This window comes from Oncorhynchus keta, chromosome 35 (assembly GCF_023373465.1).
Source record: "Oncorhynchus keta strain PuntledgeMale-10-30-2019 chromosome 35, Oket_V2, whole genome shotgun sequence".
Lineage (NCBI taxonomy): Eukaryota > Metazoa > Chordata > Actinopteri > Salmoniformes > Salmonidae > Oncorhynchus > Oncorhynchus keta.
Genome location: NC_068455.1, coordinates 14,944,251 through 14,968,326, shown reverse-complemented (window position 1 = coordinate 14,968,326; position 24,076 = coordinate 14,944,251). Strand labels below are relative to the sequence as shown.

The following is a 24,076-nucleotide window of genomic DNA, read 5'->3' as shown; positions in this document are numbered from 1 at the left end:
TTTCCTCTCTCCACCCTACTGATGTGAACTTTGAAAACCCCTTGGTTAACAGAGATTCTGGGAACATCAGAAGGTGGCGGGAAATGAACTATATTCTGGTAATCCGACCTATTGAACATATGCGGTAGTACTTAATGAATGTCAGTTCGGTTGTCATCTGGTACATTCTCATCAATGATAGAATGACAAACTCTACAGTGGAAAGTCTGCACATTGTAGTTATCGGAGTCACATGGAATTGTTCAATTTAAATGTTTGAATATAAAATTATTGGTGAAGAGATGAAATGTAATTTTAGCTTCCAAATGAGAGCTTTGGGTTTTCATAAGGTTAGGGCTCTGCTCAATCAGTGGCCTGCCCCTGTGAAGGGACATGGGTTATAAAACTTTTCAGACACACCCTTCTCGCTCCACTATATAAAGCCTTGACGAAAATGTAACCTCGTGTTCCAAGTACGTGAGGTCTGCAGCCTCTGCGTTAAAAGGACTAACATGTCAACTACAGAACTAAGCCAACCTCAGCGTGAGCTTTGGCTGCGAATGGTATGAACTTTGAACTCTTATTCACTACAGAAGTGATACCTCCTAGCCGTTGAGTTAGCCACAGCAGCTGCAAACGTGGGCTAGGAAAGAACAGACAGAGTATCCCGTCTACCACACAACGACGTTACTACAACGTATCCAATTGACCACCAGAGACATTCTTCAAAGGACAAAGGACTCGGTTTGGCAACGAGGCCTTCCATCTACCACCAACCTATCGAAGCGCAACTCAGAGTAAATATTTATTGCATTTTCCTTTTCCAAATGGGCGGTAATTTAGAATGCATAAGATACTGTATTTACGATAGCACAGTTTGTCCCTTTGTCCCTCAGTCTTCCCGCTCTTTCACTCAAACCAAGCCCCTTTTCTTTTGTGTAACCAGCTGTCATATCTGTTCCGTCCGCTAGGGATGTTTTCCTTTATGACGTAATTTGTAATCAAGGTATGATTTATTCTTTGTATAGGTAATTCTGTGTGATTAATTATTTATTTACTAAATATCTAACTAAACACAATTTTGTATTGCTGATTCAACTTGTTAGCCAGGGTTTGTGCAGATAACCAATATTTTACAACTTTCAGATGAAACTGAATTAAGGTGACGATTAATATTGACTGCTATTGATGTAAAATATTACTAGGTCTTTAAGAGTTTATTCGGAAGATAACAGCTCTATAAATATTATTTTGTGGTGCCCCGACTCTCCAGTTAATTACATTTACATGATTAGCTCAATCAGGTAATATTAATTACGGAGAAAGGATTTTCTAGAATAGCATGTCATATCACTTAATCCGGCATAGTCAAAGACACGACACTGGCTAACCGTGGCTAACCCTTGCTAACCGTGGCTATTCCTGGCTAGTCACATATATACTACTCCCCACCAGAGATCGGTTGTGTGAGATTGAACATTCCCACGTCGTCCACCCTTCCTGCTGTCTCCCCCTCTGTTTGCCCCAAAAACATGTACAACCTGTATACAACCTTCTATAACCAAAATACAACCTGACAACCTGACCAGTTTAGTTCATGGGAAGAGTGCGGCAGGAGTCTGGGTCTGGTGTGGAGCATGGTTGATGAGAGGACTGACTGACAGAGACACACCAGGGCAGCAGATGCACCCAGCACAGCTAAGCAACACCTACCCAGGCAGTGGGGGAAACTTTTTAGAATGACATTATTTCAACTCTACACAGGAGCTTGCTGCAGGAGTTTGGCATGGGAGCAGGGTGAGAGGACAGAGACAAAGTAGAGGTAAATAAGCAAATAAGCAAAAGTAAATAAGCAATGCATTGCAGAAAGGTACAATTTATGATACATTGGTACTGTAACAGACACCCAAAGACACAGAACAAAGACAGAATGGCATACTGTTGGCAGAGCACAGAATAACACAGAATAACACAGAGATAACACGAAGATAACACAAAATAACACTGAGATAACACAGAATAACACAGAGATAACACAGAGATAACACAGAGATAACACAGAGATAACACAGAGATAACACAGAGATAACACAGAAAGACATAACACTGACAAAATGAATGATGGAATAACAAAGACATTGGTTAACAAATCTTAAATTAATATGAAGCAGTAGAGATGATAAAGAGAAACAGAGAGAGAGAGAGAAGACATTTAAATGGAATTGAGAGAGAGACAGCAGACAGTGCCTGATTACATCATGGGTTTCAGAATCCACTGAATCATTGGACAGTAGAGGCTGGCTTCCTTTCTTATTACTCCTGTCCTCCTGTCCTCCTGTCCTTATGTCCTCATATCCTCCTTTCCTCATATCCTCCTGTCATCCTCTCCTTATGTCCTCCTGTCCTCAGGTCCTCCTGTCCTCATGTTCTCCTCTCCTCATGTCCTCCTCTCCTCCTGTCTTCCTGTCCTAATGGCCTCCTGTCCTGTTCTCCTGGCCTCCTCCTCCTGTCCTCTCCTCCTGTCCTCCTCTCCTCATGTCCTCCTCTCCTCATGTCCTCCTCTCCTCATGTCCTCCTCTCCTCATGTCCTCATGTCCTCATGTCCTCCTCTCCTCATGTCCTCCTCTCCTCATGTCCTCCTCTCCTCATGTCCTCCTCTCCTCATGTCCTCATGTCCTCCTCTCCTCATGTCCTCCTCTCCTCATGTCCTCCTCTCCTCATGTCCTCATGTCCTCATGTCCTCCTCTCCTCATGTCCTCCTCTCCTCCTCTCTCATCCTCACTAATGTGTTCCTGTCATCAGGGAGCTGGCTAGCAAAAGCTAATGTAAATTCAAGAGTGATGGACAACCGCTCTTTTAGAAAATCGAATAACGGAGAGAAAAGATGGAAGTTAGGAGGAGAGGAGGAAAGGAGGGGATGGATTATTTAATAGATGTTCCACCCAGTTATCTGAACATAGAGTTTCTGAAGAGCCTAGGAGAGTCACATGGCTCACCAGGAGAAAAGAAACCAAATGAATACTGTAGCTAGTGTTTATGTTACATCACATTTTGATAATGTCAGGTGAAAATAGTTGGTGAGTACAAAGTGAGTGGTAAGGGTGGTAGACAGGTAATAAGATAGTGTTAATCCATAATCAATCCCACTCTAATTCTACGAATAAAAGATTACAGCACCGGAAAGGAAAACACAGTACAACCTTTTTAGGAGTTTGCTTCATGAAATATTCAGATCAAACTCAGCGAACAGTTGGAACATAGCCTCTGCTTCCTGAAAATAAATAAATACAACTACATTTTTTAAAAAGTGCCACTACACAGTGGAATGTCACTTCCCTTGACTCCCCAGCTCGTCACGACAGCAGGAGCAATCAAACCACCCACACGCTCCCTCGCACCGCAAGCCAGACCTCCCCATCAACCCCTCCTTGACCTAAATCTGTCCTGAACACAGAGAGAGGGATGGGAAGGGTACCCTGGGAAACTGTGTTCTCTTCTTTAACCCCTGTAGGGTGGGAGGGGATGAACTGGACACACCACCATCACTGCAAGACTAACCCTAAAGTTAAGTGAGAGAGGATGGACTGTGGACCCACCACCAACACCATCACCACCCCCAACCTCAGACCAGCCTGGACAGTAGTTTACCTTGCAGCTGCCTGAAGCATCCATCCCACCAACACCATCACCACCCCCAACCCCAGACCAGCCTAGACAGTAGTTTACCTTGCAGCTGCCTGAAGCATCCATCCCACCAACACCATCACCACCCCCAACCTCAGACCAGCCTAGACAGTAGTTTACCTTGCAGCTGCCTGAAGCATCCATCCCACCAACACCATCACCACCCCCAACCTCAGACCAGCCTAGACAGTAGTTTACCTTGCAGCTGCCTGAAGCATCCATCCCACCAACACCATCACCACCCCCAACCCCAGACCAGCCTAGACAGTAGTTTACCTTGCAGCTGCCTGAAGCATCCATCCCACCAACACCATCACCACCCCCAACCCCAGACCAGCCTAGACAGTAGTTTACCTTGCAGCTGCCTGAAGCATCCATCCCACCAACACCATCACCACCCCCAACCTCAGACCAGCCTAGACAGTAGTTTACCCAGCTGCCTGAAGCATCCATCCCACCAACACCATCACCACCCCCAACCCCAGACCAGCCTAGACAGTAGTTTACCTTGCAGCTGCCTGAAGCATCCATCCCACCAACAACCATCACCACCCCCAACCTCAGACCAGCCTAGACAGTAGACCTTGCAGCCTGAAGCATCCATCCCACCATCACCACCCCCAACCCCAGACCAGCCTAGACAGTAGTTTACCTTGCAGCTGCCTGAAGCATCCATCCCACCAACACCATCACCACCCCCAACCTCAGACCAGCCTAGACAGTAGTTTACCTTGCAGCTGCCTGAAGCGTCCATCCAGGATGGAGTTGAAGCAGATGTTGGAGGTGCTGTAGCTCAGACACCTCGCCTTCTTCATACCCCTGCCTGAGGAGGAGGTGGTGGGGGGAGAAGCTGGGCAAGGGGGAGAGGGAGCATGGCGTTGCTGACGTCTGGCAGGGGTGCAGGTGGAGGAGGAAGAGGAGAAACAAGAGATGGGGGAGAGACCCAGACCCAGTCCCAGAGGATGAGGGTCTCTAGATCCAGACGTGGGTATGACCCGGAGGGTCCCGTTCCTCTCAGGCTGGTGTTCTGTCTCCTGCCTGGTGGTTCTCCCATCACCCCTCGCTGCCCTCCTCTGGGCTCTGTGGACGGGTGGGGTGCTCCGGCTGCGGTTGCTGCTGCTCAAAGTGGCCCGGAGCGGGGTCTCTTTCCCTGGGGTGATGGCCCGGTCCCTGGTGGCCTCTCTGTAACTGTCCCTGTCCCTCCCCAGGGTCACACCAATGGATCTGAGGGGTGTGGACGTCTCCCTGTTAGTCTCCCGGGTCTCCCTGGTCTTCAGGCTGATCTTGACCTCTCGGAGCCGAGGTTGGCTGACAGCACGCAACAGACATGGAGACGGGCTGCTCATCTTGAGTCCTGAGTCCAACGATGGAGGGAGTCTGGAGCGGAGAGCTGGGATGAGAGGTGCTCAGCAGCACTCCACTTATTGCCACTTCTCTCCTCTTCTCTCCTCTTTTCTCTCTCGATCTCACCTCGTCTCTTGTTCCCTCTACCTCTCCTGTCTGGCACTCTCTCCTGTTCCCGCCCTCTCTCTTTCTGTCTCTTTTTCACACTCCTTCTCTGTTTTCACTCCAGCACTGATGCTGCGCTCTCTTTCTCTCATCCCTCTCTCCCATATCTCGCTCGCTCTCTCTCTCCCTCCTCTCTCACTCTCTCTCCTCACTTCAGCGCTGATGTTGCTCTCGTTCGCTCTCTCTCTCCAACAAGCTCTCACAGTCTCACGTCAGAATTAGACGTTCATCCATGTTTATCAAAATGTCAAATTTAGAAGTGTTTAAGGTTAAGTTTAGGCATCAACTCCAAATTCTTAAGGTTGGGCATTAACTCTGAATGTTTAACGGTAAGGGTTAAGGTTTGGGCTTAAAACAAAAATATCAAAAACAACTTTCTATCGCTGGATTTGAACATGCAACCTTTGGAATCAGAGGCAGATGCTTACGCCTCTCCACCATCCACATCCGCACCATCCTAGCAAAACTGAAAACTACAGTACTTGAAGGAAACGGTGCTCAGTGTTGCCCCTAGTGGCTGGTTTTCCTGCATCTCCCTATGTCCTCAGACATGGACTGACCCCGAATACTGACTTGTATCATGGATGACCTGCCCGATCTCCCGCATCCCGCACTCCGTTCCACTCACCTCAGCCAAGTGGTTCTTTCTCCAGCGCACCAGCCATGCATACAATATGTCCCAGGCTTCACATGTGTGTTCCTGACAAGGCTGTGCATCTCCTCTCCTCCCCACACAGCCATGAAATAACCATGGGAAGTGTAGGATGGAGGGCTTATTGTTTTTACATGACTCAGTGATCATACATGTTTTACATGTTTTAGTCAGTGGGTGAATATCTATACACCAACGTGGATCAGAGAAGGGGTTCCCAAAATCGGAGGAGATTATGAGAATGTTACTGTATGTGTATGATGGTACAGTAGACATAGATCCTACTCTGTTCACAACCTGTACAGCAATACTGATGTGTAAGAGCCATTACTCCCTCCTATTCATTCCCTCCCTCTTTCTCTCTCTTCCCCCACTTTCTCTCTTTCTCTCTCTTCCCCTCGCTCTTTCATTCTCTCGCTCCCTCTCCCTCATTCCCTCCCTCTCGGTCTGTGACAGGGAACTCTGATTGCATTACAGAGACATCAGTATAGCAACATAACACCAGCTAGCTAGCTCCACACAGAGGCTCTCTCCTCTTTCAAAGAGACAGACAGACTGGGAACAACCACCAGCTTGAAAGAGAAAGCTAAAGAGAGATAGAGATCAGTACAGCCAATGGCCAAACTAAAGTAGAGTCCTTGACATCCAATAACCACACACTCTTCCATTAGTGTACCACTTATGGGGGCTGCCATTTAGGAGGCAGACAGGGAAACCTAAATGGAAACCTATTCCCTATATACTGCACTACTTTTTACCAGAACTTAAGGGAGGGCAGCTGTCCACATCGCTCACACTGGAGCATTCTGGAAATGATCCCAGCAACTCTAGGGGTGTGGTGTGTGTGTATGTGAGAGAGAAAGCAAGAGAGCGAGAGAGAGATTAATGACATTTGAAATGTCTTTATTATTTTGGAACTTCTGTGAGTGTAATGTTTACTGTTCATTTTTATTGTTTATTTCAGTTGTTTATTATCTACTTCACTTGTTTGGCAATGTAAACATGTTTCCCATGCCAATAAAGCCCTTGAATTGAATTGAATTGAGAGAAAGAGAGAGAGTGTATGATCAGTCTCAGCTGCTCTGCTGGGGGATGTGGCTGCAGACAAACTCTGACATGATTATATGAGGCTCAAAACTATCAGGTAGACTTTATAAAACACACCACATAGCACAAACAAGCCTAGACAGTATTCTGACACCTTCCACGTGTTCTTATTTGAAAGCTGAATTCAAGACAGGTGACAGAGAATGACCCCATCCAACAGAACACACCCCAGCCCGCCCCATGTTTGAACCCTAGGTCACCTGCGAGGGCTTTGATGCGTGACCTCTCAAACAGTCTTGCAGAGCTGTTGTCATTGTCCAGCTCCTCTCCTAGCAGCTCGAAGCGTGTGTTGATGCGGCTGTACTGCTGAGTGATCTCAACGTTGTCAAAGTCCGTGGTGGACGTCATGGCTGCAGCCAGTGTGGTGGTGGGGTCGCTGGCTGGGTGAGGTAACTGGGGGCTGGAGACCGCTTCAGCTGCTCTGGGAAAGGAGAAAGAGGAGTGGTGGAGCGAGAGGAGGATGAGAAAGAGTGGTCGAGGGAGAGGAGGACGAGGAGGAGTGGTGGAGGGAGAGGAGGATGAGGAGGAGTGGTGGAGGGAGAGGAGGATGAGTGAGGAGTGGTGGAGGGAGAGGAGGATGAGGAGGAGTGGTGGAGGGAGAGGAGGATGAGGAGGAGTGGTGGAGGGAGAGGAGGACGAGGAGGAGTGGTGGAGGGAGAGGAGGGACGAGTGAGGAGTGGTGGAGGGAGAGGAGGACGAGTGAGGAGTGGTGGAGGGAGAGGAGGACGAGTGAGGAGTGGTGGAGGGAGAGGAGGACGAGGAAGAGTGGTGGAGGGAGAGGAGGACGAGTGAGTGAGGAGTGGTGGAGGGAGAGGAGGACGAGGAAGAGTGGTGGAGGGGAGAGGAGGGGACGAGGAAGAGTGGTGGAGGGAGAGGAGGACGAGGAAGAGTGGTGGAGGGAGAGGAGGACGAGTGAGGAGTGAGGAGTGGTGGAGAGAGAGGAGGACGAGTGAGGAGTGGTGGAGGGAGAGGAGGACGAGTGAGGAGTGGTGGAGGGAGAGGAGGACGAGGAAGAGTGGTGGAGGGAGAGGAGGACGAGTGAGGAGTGGTAGAGGGAGAGGAGGACGAGGAAGAGTGGTGGAGGGAGAGGAGGATGTGGATCTCAATGGAATAAATTCTGTAACATACAGTACCAGTCAAAAGTTGACACACCTAGTTTTTCTTTATTTTTACTATTTTCTACATTGTAGAATGATAGTAAAGACATCAACATTATGAAATAACACATTGAATCATGTAGTAACCAAAAAAATAGTTGTATTTGAGATTCTTCAAAGTACATTTGCCTTGATGGCAGCTTTGCACACCTGAAATGCATTTCAATGAACAGGTGTGAATGTTAAAAGTTCATTTCTGCAATTTCTTTACTTCTTAATTAATGCGTTTGAGCCAATCAGTTGAGTTGTAACAAGGTAGGGGAGTATACAGAAGATAGCCCTATTTGGTAAAAGACCAAGTCCATATTATGACAAGAACAGGTCAAATAAGCAAAGAGAAATTACAGTCCATCATTACTTTAAGACATGAAGGTCAGTCAATCTGGAACATTTCAATAACTTTTAAAGTTTCTTCAAGTGCTGTTGCAAAAAACAAATAAATGCTTCAGAGTTCAAGTAACAGAAACATCTCAACATCAACTGTTCAGAGGAGACAGTGTGAATCAGGCCTTCATGGTGGAATTGCTGCAAAGAAACTACTACTAAAAGACACCAATAATAAGAAGAGACTTGCTTGGGCCAAGAAACACGAGCAACGAACATTAGACCGGTGGAAATCTGTCCTTTGGTCTGATGAGTCCAAATTTTAGATTTTTGGTTCCAACCGCCGAGTCTTTGTGAGACGCAGAGTAGGTGAGTGGATGATCTAGACGTGTGGTTCCCACCGTGAAACATGGAGGAGGAGGTGTTATGATGTGGGGGTGCTTTGCTGGTGACACCGTCAGAGATTTACTTAGAACTCAAAGCATACTTAACCAGCATGGCTACCACAGCATTCTGCAGCGATACGCCATCCTATCTCGTTTGCACTTAGTGGGACTATCATTTGTTTTTCAACAGGACAATGACCCAACATACCTCCAGGTTGTGTAAGGGCTATTTGACCAAGAAGGATAGTGATGGAGTGCTGCATCAGATAACCTGGCCTCCACAATCACCCGACCTCAACCCAATTGAGATGGTTTGGGATGAGTTGGACTGCAGAATTAAGGAAAAGCAGCCAACAAGTGCTCAGCATATGTGGGAACTCCTTCGAGACTGTTGGAAAAGCATTCCTCATGAAGCTGGTTGAGAGAATGCCAAGTGTGTGCAAAGACATCATCAAGGCAAAGGGTGGCTACTTTGAAGAATCTCAAATATAAAATATATTTTTATTTGTTTAACACCTGTTTGGTTACCACATGATTCCATATGTGTTATTTAATAGTTTTGATGACTTCACTATCATTCTACAATGTAGATAATAATACAAATAAAGAAAAACCCTTGAATGAGAAGGTGTGTCCAAAGTTTTTATGGGTACTGTACATCCTAGGAACGTATACCATTTAGGTTTACAACCCTTTCCTGCTATTTAGGAACCCCAAATAGTCCCCTCCACTCCCTCATCCCTCCCCAGGCTCCAGTTTTAGCATGACATGTCCCCCAACTGTCACAGTGGAGTGTTTGTGTCTATGCGTGTGTGTGTGTGTGTGTGTGTGTGTGTGTGTGTGTGTGTGTGTGTGTGTGTGTGTGGTGTGTAGGTGTGTAGGTGTGTGTGTGTGTGTGTGTGTGTGTGTGTGTGTGTGTGTGTGTGTGCGTGTGCGTGTGTGTGCGTGCGTGCGTATGTGCGTGCGTGCGTGCCTGTCTCTGTGTGTGTGTGCGTGTGTGCCTGTATGTGTGTGTGCATGTGTGCTGTGTGTGCCTGTATATGTGTGTGTGTGTGTGCCTGTATGTGTGTGTGCATGTGTGCCTGTATGTGTGTGTGTATATGTGTGTGTGTGTGTGTGTGTGTGTGTGTGTGTGCATGTGTGCCTGTATGTGTGTGTATATGTGTGTATATGTGTGTATGTGTGTGTGCATGTGTGCCTGTATGTGTGTGTGTATATGTGTGTGTGTGTGTGTGTGTGTGCCTGTATGTGTGTGTGCATGTGTGCCTGTATGTGTGTGTATATGTGTGTATATGTGTGTATGTGTGTGTGCGTGTGTGGAATGGCGGGTGAAGGTTAACCACTAAGATCTATTTTGGTGCAGCATGCCTATTTCATCACCCCTCCCACCTCTCGGTCTCTACTGGGGAGCATGATGAATGATAGACTCAAACCAAACGACTCAAACCAATCGAATCAAACCAAACGACTCAAACCAAACCGCTCTCGCTGGACCAGTCGATGTTTCAACTGCTAATATGTGTTTGGTCTGTGTGTTTCTACTAGTTTAATGCTAGTGTGTCTGGGTTAACTTCATGTGTAGGGATGTGTGTGTACAGTTCAATGAATATGGTAGAGTGTCCTCGTCTGGTGTTTTGCTATCCTGCACAAACACCAGATATTAGGACTAAAGTCATAATGTTATGTAATTTATTGAATCCTGTAGCTACCCAGTGATATGATATGTACTAGAAGGTCCAGACTAGATCTCTGCACATGGAACTTCAACTTCTCCATAGATCATCATGCACTGGTGTCAATGGGGATTTGGGAGAAAGTTAGTTACATGTACATCACACATACTAAACCTCTGACTGTGTCTCAAGGATTTAAACCCCTCCCAGCATAAGTAACTTGAGTTATAACCGATCTTTCTGAGTGTAGCTGTACCGTTTCCACTGTGGGATGTAAAGTTAGAGAAAGCACATCACCGACACTGACACTCTACAGTCAACCTCTGGTCTGAATGACTGTTCATTTCCATTTAGAGAAGGGGCCCTAGTTGGGGTAACGTAGTATACAGTGGTGTCAGTCAGGCTGATCTAGGATCCGTTTAGCCTTTTAAACCACAATGAATAACAGGGGGGGATCTCATCATAGTTCAGCACCTTTACTCAGAAAGGCTTTGTGAATACATGCCCAGGTCTCCCTCCATCTCATCCTCCTCTCTGTATCAGTCCCGTGTAGGGTGATGTTATCAGACATGACGCTGGCTCCACCCACTGACCACAGCACAGAGGATCAACCTCCTCATCTAATACACAACCTGGGCTAGCTCCCACAGAGCAGCCATGTCCCTACGCTATGTGACGTCACAGACACACACTGACAGCCACTAGACTAGGCCTAACTGGATATGATATCCAGAACGTCAATCGATTTCCTCTGAGACAAACTGACAACTCGTCATGGCATGGAGCATGAAGCATGAAGCATGGAGCGTGGAGCGTGGAGCGTGGAGCGTGGAGCGTGGAGCGTGGAGCGTGGAGCGTGGAGCGTGGAGCGTGGAGCGTGGAGCGGGGAGCGTGGAGCGTGGAGCGTGGAGCGTGGAGCATGGAGCGTGGAGCGTGGAGCGTGGAGCGTGGAGCATGGAGCGTGGAGCGTGGAGCGTGGAGCGTGGAGCGTGGAGCGTGGAGCGTGGAGCGTGGAGCGTGAGCGTGGAGCATGAGCGGGAGCGTGGAGCGTGGAGCGTGGAGCGTGGAGCGTGAGCATGGAGCGTGAGCGTGGAGCGTGGAGCGTGGAGCGTGGAGCATGGAGCATGGAGCGTGGAGCGTGGAGCATGGAGCGTGGAGCATGGAGCGTGGAGCGTGGAGCGTGGAGCATGGAGCGTGGAGCGTGGAGCATGGAGCGTGGAGCATGGAGCGTGGAGCATGGAGCGTGGAGCATGGAGCATGGAGCATGACATGCTCTAAGAATCTTAGCGGTGACTAATATCAATGCAGACACCTGACTACCTGATAGACTGAAGCCATGGCCACATTCCTCTCTAGACAACCACAACTACAGTAGCTTATTTGTTATTATTTTATTTTACCTTCATTTAACTAGGTAAGTCAGTTAAGAACAAATTCTTATTTACAATGATGGCTTACCCCGGCCAAACCCTAACCCGGACGATGCTGGGCCAATTCTGTGCCTTCGTATGGGACTCCCAATCAAGGCCGGTTGTCATACAGCCTGGATTTAAACCAGGGACTGTAGTGATGCCTCTAGCACTGAGATGCAGTAGACCGTCTAGTGGATGTGAGTGTCTGTCTACCTTGTGTTACTCTTTCACATCTGATTCAGCAGTGATGTCATCATTCCGCATTCAATCAAACCTTGACAAGGAATACCAAGACAGACAGATGGAAATGTGAAGACATTTGGTCCTGTAGCTCAGTTGGTAGAGCATGGCGCTTGTAACGCCAGGGTAGTGGGTTCGATCCCGGGACCACCCATACGTAGAATGTATGCACACATGACTGTAAGTCGCTTTGGATAAAGCGTCTGCTAAATGGCATATATTATTATTATATATTATTTAGCAAAAATATCATACCTCCCTTTGTATGAAATATGAAGGCCAACACAAAAGGTAATATATCTCTAGGTAAACACAACACAACTGAGCAGAGGAACCATGGCAACTATCTGAGAACACAGCCAGCCGATGTTCCATCTGTAACTATTCCTAAAACACCTGTCAGTGTTTCTGTCATTGTCACCCTCAGACAAATGGGTTTGCAATCCTGATGAGGCGCTTTCATCAAACACAAAACACCTCAACAACGAGCCAAAGAGCCTCTAACAATGTCTGAACAGAATGTTCTAGATAATGTCACAGACAGACAGATGTTATAATGTCTACATAAATATATATCTGCTGCAATGAAAATGAAATGATTTCCCGGAGTAAACACAGTAACTGTCTAGGAAGGAGGAGGAGTGGTTGTATTTTCTAAGGGGTATGGAAAGTGGAGAGGGAGAAATGAGAACTGGCAGATGGGTGTGGTTAGGAAGACTCACGACCCACACAGTGTGTGTAAGTGTATCGGTAACAGCTGGAATGAGGTCTGTGACATCTTGGCACGGTGTAAATCTGGTAGAGACCAACATATTGGACCATGTTCCCCAGACACAGATTAAGTCTATTCCTGGACTAAAAGGCATGAGAATTCACTTAGGCTCAACCTGTGTCAGGGAAACTGCATGGCGAGTAAAGAAAAAGCCATATCAAAGAGAGGGATAAAAAAACAGACATGACAGACCATGATGTACCTTCTAAATGCTTTCTTCCCTAAACTCAGGGGACAGTATGAGATCTAAGAGCTCATACCTAATTTGATTGACTGTCAATATCTATAGATTGTCCTCTACTGCCGACTGGACCTAGCACACAACTGGACCTACCATACAATTGGACCTACCACACAACTGGACCTACCACACAACTGGACCTACTGTACCATACAACTGGACCTACTGTACCATACAACTGGACCTACTGTACCACACAACTGGACCTACTGTACCATACAACTGGACCTACTGTACAACTGGACCTACTGTACCACACAACTGGACCTACTGTACAACTGGACCTACCACACAACTGGACCTACTGTACCATACAACTGGACCTACTGTACAACTGGACCTACTGTACCACACAACTGGACCTACTGTACAACTGGACCTACCACACAACTGGACCTACTGTACCACACAACTGGACCTACTGTACAACTGGACCTACTGTACCACACAACTGGACCTACTGTACAACTGGACCTACCACACAACTGGACCTACTGTACCATACAACTGGACCTACTGTACCACACAACTGGACCTACTGTACCATACAACTGGACCTACTGTACCATACAACTGGACCTACTGTACCACACAACTGGACCTACTGTACCATACAACTGGACCTACTGTACCATACAACTGGACCTACTGTACCATACAACTGGACCTACTGTACAACTGGACCTACTGTACAACTGGACCTACTGTACAACTGGACCTACTGTACCATACAACTGGACCTACTGTACCACACAACTGGACCTACTGTACAACTGGACCTACTGTACAACTGGACCTACTGTACCACACAACTGGACCTACTGTACCATACAACTGGACCTACTGTACCACACAACTGGACCTACTGTACAACTGGACCTACTGTACCACACAACTGGACCTACTGTACAACTGGACCTACTGTACAACTGGACCTACTGTACCACACAACTGGACCTACTGTACAACTGGACCTACTGTACCACACAACTGGACCTACTGTACAACTGGACCTACTGTACCATACAACTGGACCTACTGTACCACACAACTGGACCTACTGTACAACTGGACCTACTGTACCATACAACTGGACCTACTGTACAACTGGACCTACTGTACAACTGGACCTACTGTACCACACAACTGGACCTACTGTACAACTGGACCTACTGTACAACTGGACCTACTGTACCACACAACTGGACCTACTGTACAACTGGACCTACTGTACAACTGGACCTACTGTACAACTGGACCTACTGTACCACACAACTGGACCTACTGTACCATACAACTGGACCTACTGTACCACACAACTGGACCTACTGTACAACTGGACCTACTGTACCACACAACTGGACCTACTGTACAACTGGACCTACTGTACAACTGGACCTACTGTACCACACAACTGGACCTACTGTACAACTGGACCTACTGTACCACACAACTGGACCTACTGTACAACTGGACCTACTGTACCATACAACTGGACCTACTGTACCACACAACTGGACCTACTGTACAACTGGACCTACTGTACCATACAACTGGACCTACTGTACCACACAACTGGACCTACTGTACCACACAACTGGACCTACTGTACAACTGGACCTACTGTACCACACAACTGGACCTACTGTACAACTGGACCTACTGTACAACTGGACCTACTGTACCACACAACTGGACCTACTGTACAACTGGACCTACTGTACAACTGGACCTACTGTACCACACAACTGGACCTACTGTACAACTGGACCTACTGTACAACTGGACCTACTGTACCATACAACTGGACCTACTGTACCACACAACTGGACCTACTGTACAACTGGACCTACTGTACAACTGGACCTACTGTACCACACAACTGGACCTACTGTACAACTGGACCTACTGTACCACACAACTGGACCTACTGTACAACTGGACCTACTGTACAACTGGACCTACTGTACCACACAACTGGACCTACTGTACCACACAACTGGACCTACTGTACAACTGGACCTACTGTACCACACAACTGGACCTACTGTACCATACAACTGGACCTACTGTACCACACAACTGGACCTACTGTACCACACAACTGGACCTACTGTACAACTGGACCTACTGTACCACACAACTGGACCTACTGTACCATACAACTGGACCTACTGTACCATACAACTGGACCTACTGTACCACACAACTGGACCTACTGTACCACACAACTGGACCTACTGTACAACTGGACCTACTGTACAACTGGACCTACTGTACCACACAACTGGACCTACTGTACCATACAACTGGACCTACTGTACCACACAACTGGACCTACTGTACAACTGGACCTACTGTACCACACAACTGGACCTACTGTACAACTGGACCTACTGTACAACTGGACCTACTGTACCACACAACTGGACCTACTGTACAACTGGACCTACTGTACCACACAACTGGACCTACTGTACAACTGGACCTACTGTACCATACAACTGGACCTACTGTACCACACAACTGGACCTACTGTACAACTGGACCTACTGTACATACAACTGGACCTACTGTACCATACAACTGGACCTACTGTACCACAACTGGACCTACTGGACCTACTGTACCTGGACACAACTGGACCTACTGTACAACTGGACCTACTGTACAACTGGACCTACTGTACCACACAACTGGACCTACTGTACAACTGGACCTACTGTACAACTGGACCTACTGTACAACTGGACCTACTGTACCACAACAACTGTACCTACTGTACAACTGGACCTACTGTACCATACAACTGGACCTACTGTACCACACAACTGGACCTACTGTACAACTGGACCTACTGTACAACTGGACCTACTGTACCACACAACTGGACCTACTGTACAACTGGACCTACTGTACCACACAACTGGACCTACTGTACAACTGGACCTACTGTACAACTGGACCTACTGTACCACACAACTGGACCTACTGTACCACACAACTGGACCTACTGTACAACTGGACCTACTGTACCACACAACTGGACCTACTGTACCATACAACTGGACCTACTGTACCACACAACTGGACCTACTGTACCACACAACTGGACCTACTGTACAACTGGACCTACTGTACCACACAACTGGACCTACTGTACCATACAACTGGACCTACTGTACCATACAACTGGACCTACTGTACCACACAACTGGACCTACTGTACCACACAACTGGACCTACTGTACAACTGGACCTACTGTACAACTGGACCTACTGTACCACACAACTGGACCTACTGTACCATACAACTGGACCTACTGTACCACACAACTGGACCTACTGTACCACACAACTGGACAACTGGACCTACTGTACAACTGGACCTACTGTACCACACAACTGGACCTACTGTACCACACAACTGGACCTACTGTACCATACAACTGGACCTACTGTACCACACAACTGGACCTACTGTACCACACAACTGGACCTATTGTACCATACAACTGGACCTACCACACAACTGGACCTACTGTACAACTGGACCTACTGTACCATACAACTGGACCTACTGTACCACACAACTGGACCTACTGTGCCATACAACTGGACCTACTGTACCACACAACTGGACCTACTGTACCATACAACTGGACCTACCACACAACTGGACCTACTGTACAACTGGACCTACTGTACCATACAACTGTACCTACTGTACCATACAACTGGACCTACCACACAACTGGACCTACTGTACCATACAACTGGACCTACCACACAACTGGACCTACTGTACAACTGGACCTACTGTACCACACAACTGGACCTACTGTACCATACAACTGGACCTACCACACAACTGGACCTACTGTACCACACAACTGGACCTACTGTACCATACAACTGGACCTACCACACAACTGGACCTACTGTACAACTGGACCTACTGTACCACACAACTGGACCTACTGTACCATACAACTGGACCTACCACACAACTGGACCTACTGTACCACACAACTGGACCTACTGTACCATACAACTGGACCTACCACACAACTGGACCTACTGTACAACTGGACCTACTGTACCACACAACTGGACCTACTGTACCATACAACTGGACCTACGACACAACTGGACCTACTGTACAACTTGACCTACTGTACCACACAACTGGACCTACTGTACCACACAACTGGACCTACTGTACAACTGGACCTACTGTACCACACAACTGGACCTACTGTACCACACAACTGGACCTACTGTACAACTGGACCTACTGTACCACACAACTGGACCTACTGTACCACACAACTGGACCTACTGTACCATACAACTGGACCTACCACACAACTGGACCTACCACACAACTGGACCTACTGTACAACTGGACCTACTGTACCACACAACTGGACCTACTGTACCATACAACTGGACCTACTGTACCATACAACTGGACCTACTGTACCACACAACTGGACCTACTGTACCATACAACTGGACCTACTGTACCACACAACTGGACCTACTGTACCATACAACTGGACCTACTGTACCACACAACTGGACCTACTGTACCACACAACTGGTCCTACCACACAACTGGACCTACCACACAACTGGACCTACCACACAACTGGACCTACCACACAACTGGACCTACTGTACCACACAACTGGTCCTACCAAACAACTGGACCTACTGTACCACACAACTGGACCTACTGTACCATACAACTGGACCTACCACACAACTGGACCTACTGTACCACACAACTGGACCTACTGTACCATACAACTGGACCTACTGTACCACACAACTGGACCTACTGTACCACACAACTGGACCTACTGTACCACACAACTGGACCTACTGTACCACACAACTGGACCTACCACACAACTGGACCTACTGTACCATACAACTGGACCTACCACACAACTGGACCTACCACACAACTGGACCTACCACACAACTGGACCTACTGTAGCACACAACTGGACCTACTGTACCACACAACTGGACCTACTGTACCATACAACTGGACAACTGGACCTACTGTACCATACAACTGGACCTACCACACAACTGGACCTACCACACAACTGGACCTACCACACAACTGGACCTACTGTACCATACAACTGGACCTACTGTACCACACAACTGGACCTACTGTACCACACAACTGGACCTACCACACAACTGGACCTACTGTACCACACAACTGGACCTACTGTACCATACAACTGGACCTACTGTACCATACAACTGGACCTACTGTACCACACAACTGGACCTACTGTACCATACAACTGGACCTACCACACAACTGGACCTACCACACAACTGGACCTACTGTACCACACAACTGGACCTACTGTACCACACAACTGGACCTACCAAACAACTGGACCTACCAAACAACTGGACCTACTGTACCACACAACTGGACCTACTGTACCACACAACTGGACCTACCACACAGACAGAGACAACACTACACTGTATCCTTACAGTATGTATATATATATATAGAATTTACACTACTACAAGTCAGTGAAATCTATGAACAGAAAGACGAAGTGGCATAGTATTTCTGATAGAACAGAATGTATCGTCCTTCTTTTCAAACAGCTCAAGTAATCTATAGATGATCTATGACAGACCGTTGGGAAGGGGGGCAGGTCCAAAAATCGCCCCCTTTCCCAAAGTTTTGGGACCAAGTTTGTATGTCAATCTCGACGAACAGAAAATAGATCTCTCCCTATTTAGTAGTGAAGGCTTGGTTTGACAATATCCAAATGTCATTAAACTTGAGTGTTTTGTAACAGATGTCTCTTTCCATTCATCGAATGGCAGTTGCATAGTTTGAATGCTGGAATTACTGTATATTAGAGTGGAGCGGGTCAGCAGGAGCCTACAGGAGACTATTGAAGGAGCCTAATCAGATTAAAACATTGTGACTAGATGTGTTTATGCCGCACATAAAAGGTAATACATTTTAAAAGTTAAAGGACAAATATTTAGGCTATATTGAAGCGTTAGGTTCTAGGTCGAGGAATGGTCGCTCTGATCGGAAAGGAGGCAGAATGTGTGTTAAGCTTTCCTGAATAACTGGGCCTGCTGGGAGCACAGGCCTGTTTGGCCACACTATATAGGACGACTTGGGAGAATGATCATCAACAGACAGCGCATCAGTATCAGAAGCAAAACTACAGCCAGGCTGGCCTGCTACTGTGCCTTTCGGTAATCTGTCCAGAGTACACCCACAACTAATCCAAATGGAATTAATGGAATTCAACTTTCAAATAACAGGGCTTTTGTGTCATTATTCAGAAGTTTACGCAATTATACTTACTTGAAAACAATAATGTAATTATGAATTGAATTGTGGTGTCGTAAACTAGTCTAGGTAGGATCATTTTATTGTCTCTAAACAAAACCAATAGGGAAGCTCATTGAGCTGCATGTCTGAACTGTTCTTTCATGTGTAATGATGCACCTGGCCTCTCCAATGCCTGTCAGACATTCCTCTATCTTGTGGATTTATATTGAACATTTGTGAAGGTTTGAATGATTGTATGTACGGTATGATTGCTAGTTAACCTATTGCAGATCTGGACAAACGATCCACCGACCACTATTGTCACTATGGATAGAGGGCAGGGTAGACAGTTGACTGGTAGACTATATTGACCTGTGGTATAGTAAGCGGGCGGAAAAGCGTAGTGCATAAGGGAAGTACCAAAACACCTTGATAGGGGAGGAGCCTGCAAGCAGTTAAGGAAATGTGGCTATATGGAAGACATTATATAGAGTACCAGTCAAAAATTTGGACACACCTGCTCATTCAAGGGTTTTTCTTTACTTTTACTATTTTCTACATTGTAGAATAATTGGGAAGAGATCAAAGCTACGAAATAGCACATATGGAATCATGTAGTAACCAAAAAAGTGTGAAACAAATCTAAATATATTTTATATTTTAAATTCTTCAAAGTAGCCACCCTTTGCCTTGATGACAGCTTTGCACACTCTTGGCATTCTCTCAACCAGCTTCATGAGGTAGTCACCTGGAATGCATTTCAATTAATGGGTGTGCCTTGTTAAAAGTACATTTGTGGAATTTCTTTCCTTCTTAATGTGTTTGAGCCAATCAGTTGTGTTGTAACAAGGTAGGGGAGTATACAGAAGATAGCCCTATTTGGTAAAAGACCAAGTCCATATTATGGCAAGAACAGGTCAAATAAGCAAAGAGAAACAACAGTCCATCGTTACTTTAAGACATGAAGGTCAGTCAATCTTGAAAATGTCAAGAACTTTGAACATTTATTCATGTGCAGTCGCAAAAACCATCAAGCGCTATGATGAAACTGTCTCTCATGAGGACGGCCACAGGAAAGACCCAGAGTTACCAGTACTGCAGAGGATAAGTTCATTAGAGTTACCAGCCTCAGAAATTGCAGCCCAAATACAACAGACACATCTCAACATCAACTGTTCAGATGAGACTGTGTGAGTCAGGCCTTCACTGTCGATTTGCTGCAAAGAAACCACTACTAAAGGACACCAATAAGAAAAAGAGATTTGCTTGGGCCAAGAAACACGAGCAATGGACATTAGACCAGTGGAAATCTGTCCTTTGGTCTGATGAGTCCAAATTTGAGATTTTTGGTTCCAACTGCGTGTCTTTGTTTGACGCAGAGTAGGTGAACGGATTATCTCCACACGTGTGGTTCCCAACGTGAAGCATGGAGGAGGAGGTGTGATGGTGTGGGGGTGCTTTGCTGGTGACATTATCATTGATTAATTTCAAATTCAAAACACACTTAACCAGCATGGCTACCACAGCATTCTGCAGCAATACATAAGCCCATCTGGTTTGCGCCTAGTGGGACTATCATTTATTTTTCAACAGGACAATGACAATAAGGATTGTTTGACCAAGAAGGAGAGTGATGGAGTGCTGCATCAGATGACCTGGCTTCCACAATCACCCGACCTCAACCCAAATGAGATGGTTTGGGATGAGTTGAACTGCAGCGTGAAGGAAAAGCATCCAACAAGTGCTCAGCATATGTGGGAACTTCTTCAAGACTATTGGAAAAGCATTCCAGGTGAAGCAGGTTGAGAGAATGCCAAGCATGTGCAAAGCTTTCATCACGGCAAAGAGTTGCTATTTTGAAGAATCTCAAATATAAAATATATTTTGATTTGTTTAACACTTTTTTGGTTTACTGCATGATTCCATATATGTTATTTCCTATTGTTGATGTCTTCACTATTATTCTATAATGTAGAAAATAGTACAAATAAAGAAAAACCCTTAAATGAGTAGGTGTGTCCAAACTTGCAAAATGGCGAATATTATTCATGTATATCCTGCCCTGTGCCCAATAAAAAAAACACACAAAGCAACAACAAAAGTATGACAACCCTCCCCTATTTTGGACTAAGACCCCCCCATTTAGAACGGTCCCGAATAGAACTATAATAGAATGACCTTAATAATAATATTGCATTTAACCTTCATCTATGGGACATAAACATGACAGTATCACATATTACACACACAATGTGTAGCCTACTACATTGGTAATCCTAAACCTGGTTTGGAGCGCCATAATGGAGGAGTTTGATCTTGGTAGAGGTTATAGGGAAGAGGAAAGGGAGAAAGGGGATCGATAGTAAGCTATTCCTGGAGTCTGTTTACAGGAAGTTGCATCCTAAATGGCACCCAATGTCCTATAGTGCACTAATTCTGACCAAAGCCCTATGGTCAAAAGTAGTGCACTTAATAAGGAATAGGGTGCAATTTGGGACACATTCCAGACTGCTGGAAAGGCTCCATGGCATGCTCACATTTCTCCTTTAACTCTGTAAGCTGTTCATCTAAAGTCACTATTATTCGAAACCAAAGGCTGTCACACCACACAGCTGTTTTCATTCACTGATATCAGGAAGCTGTAGTGACTCTGCTTTGTGTTTGTTTGGCAGAGAGAGAGAAAGAGAGAGAGAGACAGAGACAGATAACAGTGAAAGGTTGAAGAGAGAGAGTTGACTGTGAAAGGTTGAGAAGAGAGAGAGTTGACTGTGAAAGGTTGAGGAGAGAGAAGGGAGAGAGATGGAGAGAGGGAGATGGAGAGATGGAGAGAGGGACTGAGTGCCCTGGACCTTCCCTATTAGGTTAACTTGATATGAAAAGTTTTTTCCCCCCAATATTGTCTCCCACTCATGTAGAGTGCAGAATGTAAGCAATATGATGATATAACAGTGCAATCCACCTAGTGGAGAGAGGATAACAACATGCCCAGTCTGTGTGCATTTTGCTGGAACCAAATTGCATTATTATATTCTATTATTTTAGGCTATGTGCCAAGGACACGGTTTGAAGTGGAGAGCGCTCTCTGTGGCATCATGTTCAATTAAGTACCATGGGGGATTGATGAAGAGGATTAAATAGTGAATTATATCCTCCTGCCCAGCAGACAACAACTTTTTAGATAATATTGTATTAATCTCTCTCTCAAATGTATGTATCCGATAACACTACAGAGAATAATGTTCTGCGAGCGACGCGACCAAAGTCTGCATCGAGACCGTCATAGCCCCCCATAGCGAGCGCACTCAAAGTTCACCTTACACCCGCTTAACTAACGAGTAGCCTAGCCTACCGAATGAAGGTCTTTCAAGGAAGGCCTTTCAAAGTTAGAAGTGATACTAATATACGCTTGTGTCAGAATAATTAACAAGAAATCCAAGGTTAGGTAGGCTACGACAGTGTATCCATCGCGGTATTTGAAAGGAAATGAAAGTCCTTCAGAAAAAATGGATTGAGGAACAACAGGTGGTAAAACAAAATGAGCCACTACTTTTAGAAAAGATTCTCACTAATATTCCACCGCCATGTCAATAAATATATTTAAAAACGCAGATTCTCACTAACAGCTGTAACCATATTTCCCCATAATTTGTTTTAAAGAATGGAGACATTTCACCAGTGTGAATTTTCATGAAACTTTCCCCCTATCCACCAAACTCACCTATGCTTGTTATAATCCTTCAGGAAAATATACACCTTTGTATTTCCCTCAAATTAAAACCCCATTAATAATCCCATGGAATCACAAAACGAGTCCTGGTCACGGCAGTGGACTCCTGGATGCAACGGTCTTGGAGAGCCAGAGCGGGCAAGGTCGGGAAAGGGGGATGTGAAACTTGCGACTGTGCACACAGCACGCGCATTCTTTATTCCCGTCAGCCAGCGAGCCAGCGTTTGACCCACCCCATGTTTTAAAAATAAAGTACACACGTCTAGTACATAATCTCTGTGCGCAGGGGCCCGACATTCCTGTCGTGTGCTGGTGACTTTAAATGGCAGCTAAAGACGCATTTCAGTGTGGTGGGGGTGCGCCCCCTCCCCTCCTCTAACTTTTCATTTGGAGACACACCGTAGCAAAACATTTTTCTACACAAAAGGAAAATTAGCGTTTCTTATTGGACAAGTTCAGGTAGCCCCTCCCTGTTTCAGTCTGTTTTCATTCGTTCTGTGCCAAATGTATACAACCCTATCGCTCAGATCTAATTGGAACACACCGACACCCGGCCCCCGCCCCCTTCAGAAATGTCATCTCAACTACTCTGCTACTACTCTCCCCAGTGAGTCCTCACTCAGACACTACAGTGATTCACTCCAGTATACAGTAGACCTACAGACACTCCACTATGTAATGATTCATTGATTGTGGTCAGATGAAAAACATTGTTGACTATACAAATAAACATGAGAGCTGCAACAAACGACTTCAATAAGAGCATAATGTTGAGTAAATTACAACATCATGGATATGTGTACAGCTGAAGTCGGAAGTTTACATACACTTAGGTTGGAGTCATTCAAATTCGTTTTTCAACCACTC

General features: G+C 46.1%; 1 protein-coding gene across 3 annotated transcripts in view; it reads right to left on the bottom strand.

Moving 5' to 3' along the window:
- LOC118369049 (spectrin beta chain, erythrocytic-like) overlaps positions 1-23,397 on the bottom strand; it is a 98,172-nt gene extending 74,775 nt beyond the window's left edge. The window contains exons 1-2 of one of the 3 annotated variants that reach the window (XM_052496626.1): positions 23,201-23,397; positions 7,132-7,352 (exon numbers count right to left, since the gene is read on the bottom strand). In XM_052496626.1, coding sequence (XP_052352586.1) covers positions 7,132-7,279 — 148 coding nt within the window. In that variant the 5' untranslated portion in view covers positions 7,280-7,352; positions 23,201-23,397. Of the gene's footprint in view, positions 1-4,393; positions 5,025-7,131; positions 7,353-23,200 lie in introns of those variants that run through there. The other 2 variants (XM_052496627.1, XM_052496625.1) reach the window with 2 other exon arrangements.
- Between the last annotated feature and the right edge of the window lie 679 nt (positions 23,398-24,076).